This window comes from Crocuta crocuta, unplaced genomic scaffold, assembly GCF_008692635.1.
Source record: "Crocuta crocuta isolate KB4526 unplaced genomic scaffold, BGI_CrCroc_1.0 scaffold318, whole genome shotgun sequence".
Classification (NCBI taxonomy): Eukaryota; Metazoa; Chordata; class Mammalia; order Carnivora; family Hyaenidae; genus Crocuta; species Crocuta crocuta.
Genome location: NW_027531425.1, coordinates 2,706,839 through 2,713,491, shown reverse-complemented (window position 1 = coordinate 2,713,491; position 6,653 = coordinate 2,706,839). Strand labels below are relative to the sequence as shown.

The following is a 6,653-nucleotide window of genomic DNA, read 5'->3' as shown; positions in this document are numbered from 1 at the left end:
TTCCGGGGAGCCGGGGGGTGGGGGGTGGGGGAGGTAGGACAGAAAAGCATCCAGGTTGGCACTGGACTCCAAATCTTGACCTTCTCTCCGGGAAGTTTTCTCATCTGTAAAGTGAGAATGGGAATAGTACCTTCTGTCACAAAGCTGATATGAGGATTTGAAAGGTTAATATCACGTGCCTAGAATACCATGCTTGGAGGGTAACAGCTTTTCTTCCTCTGATCCTTCTCGTTAGCCCCAGCCTCTCTGCCCTCCAGATCTACAGGCAGGGTGGGCAGGGAATAGGGTCCTGGACATTCTTATAAAAGCAGAACAGTGACATTTAAGTGCCTGCCTTGAAATGTCCTTGGCCTGTCGGCTGCAGAAGCTGGTGGCTATAATAGCAAGACTGAAACGAGGTTTGGAAGAATCTCTCGTAGATGTACGCGGGAAGGCGGCCACAGACTCAGGGTAGGCAGCTGGTTAAAAATATGTGGCAGCCAGAAAAACAAGTCAGTGTGCAGGCGCTTTCTGAATCTATCTGGAAGGCTGGAATAGTTAGTCCTATAAGATAGTACATTTCAGGCAGGATTTGCCTAAGCTGCACTTACAGGGTCCTGGGCTTTGGATAAAAATCACAGCCCAGTGGAAGAGGCTGGAAGTCCCAGTTTTGCATCGATCAAAAATGTCAGGTCTGAGCAGAGCATCAACAGAAAGCTTTAAGAAAAAGGGAGAATACCATCTGGTCCTTGAATAAAACCAGACTACATCCATACCAGGAATGCAGCAGCTATCGGATAAAGGGAAGTACCCTTGAAGTAATATTAGGAATCTTTAGTTTCCAAGCCAAAGAATGAGACTGTTGAATTTCTACAATTTTGAAACAAATGGATGAAAGGAAAATCTTATTCACTCATCTAGAATAATTTCAGAAAGAAGGGAGGGCTTTTCTTTTTAAGTTTATTCTGAGAGAGAAAGAGAGTGAGTACAAGTGGGGGAGCAGCAGAGAGAGGGGGAGAGAGAGAATCCCACACAGGTTCATGAACCATGAGATCATGGCCTGAGCCAAAGTCTGACACTCAACTGACTGAGCCACCCAGGTGCCCTAGGGAAGGGCTGTTTTAAAGCTTGCAAAAAACAAATTCAGGAAAAGGGAAAACTGTCTAATTTCATCCTGCAGGTAGTAAACTGATGGAATGCATTACCCCCAGAAAGCTAGATACGTTGAAAAAACAGGCAGAAAGAATACCTTAATAAATGGCTCACAGTCTCTATTGGGTTATAGAAAGCAGGCTACTAGGAGATATCCAGCCCTTTGAGGCTGTAGTCAGAAAAATCACACCCACTCCACATGTACCCCTTACCCCCAGCCTGTCTCCCCTGTCACTGATGGACAGAATGGGTGGAGTGAGCCCTGGGTCAGCGTGATCACCACATTCTCAGCAATGATCTTAACGCTGCCTTCTGCCCTGTCCTTTACAGTTTGCAAAATGCCTTCATCCACATTCTCTCATCGGAGGTGAGGGGCAGGTACCACTCTCCCCATTTCACAGATCTGGCAACTAAATGTCAGGGTGGGAAGGTGATAGTCCAAAGTCACAGCAGTCATAGGAAGAAAACTCACCTCTGTCAGGGCTCTTTCTGCTACTCCAATGATGAAGAGCGAGGAAGAAGACCAGAAAGAACAACATCAGTAACAATGATGCTGATCCCACAGACGATGAAAGAGGCAAGGTTTAGGGAAAATAAGAAACTCATTTGGAAGGTAATATATTTGATATCATCTAAGCAGAGGTGACATCTTATCTTCCATTTGAAAGCCTACCACAATGTGGCTGCTTACCGGTCCGGCATATTTCACTAGTGCATCTCTGTGCTACTTACTACTCCCAGATGCCACCACGAGCTTTGCGGCCTCTGCAACTCTATCAGAATAGGTCACTCTATCAGAACACCACCCCCCAGGTCTCTACCAGCTGCGGTCCCACCCATCCGTGAAGGTCCAGCTCACAGTTTCCTTCCTCCATGACTCTGCAGAGTGAATTTCCATTAACAGTGGTTGATCAATTCTGACTTAATTCATTCTACAAGTAGAATAAACCCAGGTACCCAAGGTCACACATTCCCAAGGTCAGACAATTCCAGGGAAGAGAACTCAAATTCTTTTTATTTTCTTTATTTTATTTACTTTATTCTTTTTATTTTATTTATCTTATTTACTTTATTCTTTTTATTTTAATTATTCTTTTTATTTTTGACAGAGGGAGGGAAGGAGAGGGAGGGGCAGAGAGAGGTGGACAGAAGATCCGAAGCCTGCGCGCTGACAGCAGCCAGCCTGAGTGCTTGTCCTCGGTTGTGCTCCCCCTTCCCCAACCCCGTGTGGCCCGACGCCCCGCCCACCTCACTGGCTGACTTCTCCCTTCTTTCTCCACAGAGATCAATGGGACCCAGATTTGCCCCAACAACCTAGTTGCCTTCCATGACTTCTCCTCAGATCTGGAGAACGTGCCACACCTGCGCTACCTGCGGCTGGATGGAAACCACCTGAAGCCGCCCATCCCGTTGGACCTCATGATGTGCTTCCGCCTGCTGCAATCCGTGGTCATCTAGGCCTCACTCTGCCCTTGGATCTCCTCTGACCGCACTTGAATGCTGGTGGCCCACGTGCCTGTGCCCACCATTCAGTTTCTTTATCTTTGTTTCTTGCTCCCAGCTTTGCCTTTCTCAGCCCACCTTCCTGAGGCAAGGACTAGCCACATACTCTGCTGCACCCGCAGCTTCTAGAGCAAGACTTCTAAGGGCTAGATTGGGTTCACCCCGCTCACAGCCACCCACGGCACACCCAGACATCTGGCCCCAGAAGCACAGGTGTGTGTCTAAAGACTTCATAGCCTCCTCTCTCCTCCTTCTCCCTGTCACTGCTGGGTAAACCTGGGCCATGGACTGACATCCGGAACTTGGTCCTGGCGAAGCAAGCAGAAGGTGGGCGGGAGGAGCCCAGAGGTGAGGTTTGGAAAGTCCTGCTGGGGACGCCGCCATGATGGGCAGCTCTGGCCCCGAAAGGACCCTTAGCCAAGGATCCCGCCTTCTAACCCTACCGCTCCTCTTCCCTGTTCACTGCCACCAGACATTGTGCTAGCTTTTTACCAGCCTGCGTTCTCCAGCAAGGAGGTGCAAGGGAATGGCTGATGGAAGGCTAAGGGTCAGGGTTTCTGCAAGGATCCATATCTGGCAGTCTCTTCACAGGGATAGCTGGGCTCGCCTCAGCACACACCCTTCTGGCTGGGCCTCACTCTTTCCCGAGTAAGAACAGGGAGGAACAGTCAAGGAGAGTAGCTTTAAGAACCAGATATAGGTCAGTGGGAGGGGGGTGGGAGTCAGAGCTCTAGGGTTGGGCCTTCGTGGGTGCAGATGGTTCCTGCAGCCCCTTGCCAGTCTAGACAAGAGACCAGGCCTCGGGCAACACAGTGTCCATAGTGCAGGGTGCAGAGTCACTAACCCTGCCCGCCATCTGTTCTAGATCAGTGTGGATGGCCCAGTCCTCTCCAAAGCCCAGAAGCACTTCATGAGAATGGGCTCTAGAAGAGGCGGAGCACCTGGAAATCTCCCAGAAGCCCATTCCACAAGTTCAAATTGGCTTCCCCGCTTAGGCAGACACATCAGTGACACCTGGTGGCTGGTACAGGTCACAGCTGGCTCCACTCTGGGATGGTTTTACAAAGTCAAGGAGCTGGCCCTAGGCTCCAACTTGAAGAGCCATGGGTGAAGCGCATAGTCTCTCTCTCCTCTGGGATGTAAAGGGCACAAAGGTACAGAGGCCTTGAGGCCAGGGGCTGACTTCCATCATAAGTGAGCACAAGTGGGAACCTTCAGGAACCCAGGTGAGGATACAGTTTGTTCCTGTTTGCTGTCTGACCTGGCCAGTCCCTTCTGCCCTCAGTCCCCAAATCTGTTTGCCAAGGGGGTGGATAAGATGTCCCTCTGAGGCCTCTCTGGCATTCATGTTCTAGTCTGCAGCTCCACTCTTTAAACCATGCTCTAATCGTCTAATATTATCCCTTCCTTTCCCTTGCAGTAATTTATTCCCTACTTGGACTGCCCCTTCCCTCAAAGTACCCCACCCTCCCTGCCAGGGCCAGATGAGCAGAGCCTTGGGCCCCACAGGACTCGCTCCCATCCCCTTCCCCCCTCTATAGGGAATGCTGCCCCTCTACAGCTCCCTAGTGTATATGTTGGGGGGGGTGGGTGAATGTTCTAGAAATAAGTAAGACACAGTGCCCACCTTCTAGGTTGAGAAAAATTCCAGAGATTTTTAAGAAACTGGATTCAGCTAGGCCCTTAACTTCAAGAAATCCCCATTACACTCTATCTCATCTTTCTCTTCTGCTAATTTACAGAAAACGGGGCCCAGTTCACCCTAGCATCCTCCCCCCACGCCCCCCAGCCCCGCTGTGCTCCCATATAACTGCCTCGTTCTTCCTAGCTGCAGCTGGTTTCTCCAAGGCTCCTGCTTAAAGTCAACCTATTACTGTGGCTATAAGCAACCTGGTGCTAAGGCCTGGATAAGCCCCCCTTCTGCACCTTACTCACACCTTGCACTCAGCCCCTCAGATGAGGCCCTCCGGGGGAGCACGCTCCTGTGGTTCCCCTGAGGCAGGGGTCATTTCTGCTCCTGAAACCTAAACTGTTTCATTTCAGCAGCAAAACAATCAGCATCACGCCATCGCCATCAGCCCATCTAGTCTGCTTCCCCCACTGCTCCCTGTGGCTGTAAGCCAGAGGGGATCGAGTTAAACTGGCTTCACAGCAACACCCCCAACTCTGTGCTGATTGCCCTAGGATTTCAGGAAGCCCCTCCTCCATGTACGAGTTCATCCTTTCAGTGCCATTGTCATCTACACGTCCAGGTGTGTAAGTAGGTGTGTAGGTTACTCTACATATATCTGTTCTTTCTTCAAAACCATGTTAACTTTGTGAAACAACTTCTACATTCCAACGCGCTTCACAGCAGAGGAAATAAAGTAATATGAAAAATATCCTCCTTGAACTTGACAATGTGAACAAGTGAAGAGCATCTTGAAGTTCTCTTGCCACCCTTCTCCTCCCACCTCTGACCTGCTCCAAGGAGATGGTGGGTGGAGAAAGGATCTGATTCCTAAGAAACTCTAAGAAAACAATTCCAAAGCCTTTTCTTGGCAAGTTTCTCCCAAATTCGCAACTGTCATGAAAAACAGTTCCTAAAGTCAGATCGGAAGTCTGACAGCTACATTTGAAGCCCAAAGGCTTGGATTCATTCTTTCAACCCACAGATATCAAATGGTTGGGGGGGTGGTCTATCAGGTGCTCATTACTGAGCCAGATACCGAAAGACACAAAACAGTCACCTTTCCTGACCAAGGAAAACTTACAGTCTAGTTGCAGAGATGCCATTAAAATACACGAAATAGTGGCAAAGCTGTAGCAAGGGCCAAGGACAGAGACTCTACAGGCCACACAGAAGGACAAGAACTGGGTGCCCAGAAATCTGCCTTCAGATAGAAGGTTAATTTCAGAAGTGGATTCGTGATCCTCCCGGCCTACACCCTTTTCTGCAGACTGAAAACTGCCAGATACTGCCTCATCCCTCTAATACCTGCTTAAGCTCAGTGGACATCGACTCTGTGCAAGGTTCCCAGCTCAGAATTCAAGGATAGGCGATATCCTTGCCCATGCCCTTGAGGCATTCTTAGCTTGGTAAAGGGGAACATCCATGGAGCAATTTCATGTCCTACGTGTTTGTAGTAAGACCATGTACAAAAAGCATGGTGGGGAGGGCCCCTACCCCGTGGAGGTTCACCAGAAGGACTCCTATCATTTGAGGTGGATGTTAAGGGATGAATCAGATTTTGCCTGGTGGGGGAAGGAGGAGGAAAAATCACATAACCAGGACAGGAAAGCCAAAAGGTAGGAAGGCATGGAGTATATGTAACCTACAGTGTGTGTGTGTGTGTGTGTGTGTGTGTGTGTGTGTTCACGCCTGAGAAAGGAAGAGGAATGTGTTTAGGTCACAGAATGATGTGGCTACAAGCCTCAGCAGGGAATATTATCCCTGTTGTCCAAAAGAAGCAGGAGGGTTCCTGAAATTTCCACCCCCGCCCATGGAAGGGGCAGCAACAGGGTCAGCTGGCCAGACTCCAGTCCCCACCGCCTGCCACCTCCTTTCCATCAACATGCCTCGCGCCTGTCCTAATGAGACACGGGGATCGGAAGGGCTCCTGCACCTCCCGCCCCATGAGCAGGCTCCCAGGGAGCTGAGCATCACGCCACAACCGCATGATGGTTAGTGGGTTCCCACACGAGTCATACACACGCATGGAAACCGGAGCGAATGAAGGGAGAGCTTGTAAAAGCTAGAGTAGAAGCTGGGACAGAGTCTACGAGGCGCCTCCTGAGTCGGAAGGAGCTCTTTGCCGGGATGGGGGAGGGGAGGGGGAAGCCTGCGCATGCGCCATAGGAGACGGGCTCAGCCTGCGGGCCTTGCCTCTGAGTTTGCAAAAGCGTGTGGGAGGAGCAATCTGAGAAAGTGAGGAGGGAGAGTGGGAGCAGGCGAAGAGGGGAATGAATTAACAGTCGCATTTGCCTTGCTCGCAGGGAATAAATGGCATGGGATGGGGGGTGGGGGCGAGCCCAGCCTC

General features: G+C 50.3%; 1 protein-coding gene across 2 annotated transcripts in view; it reads left to right on the top strand.

The window, feature by feature from the left end:
* PRELP (proline and arginine rich end leucine rich repeat protein) overlaps positions 1-5,015 on the top strand; it is a 13,700-nt gene extending 8,685 nt beyond the window's left edge. For both annotated transcript variants that reach the window (XM_077772076.1, XM_077772075.1), the window contains exon 3: positions 2,414-5,015. In XM_077772076.1, the coding sequence (XP_077628202.1) occupies positions 2,414-2,589 (176 nt within the window). In that variant the 3' untranslated portion in view covers positions 2,590-5,015. The remainder of the gene's footprint in view (positions 1-2,413) is intronic.
* Positions 5,016-6,653: the final 1,638 nt, after the last annotated feature.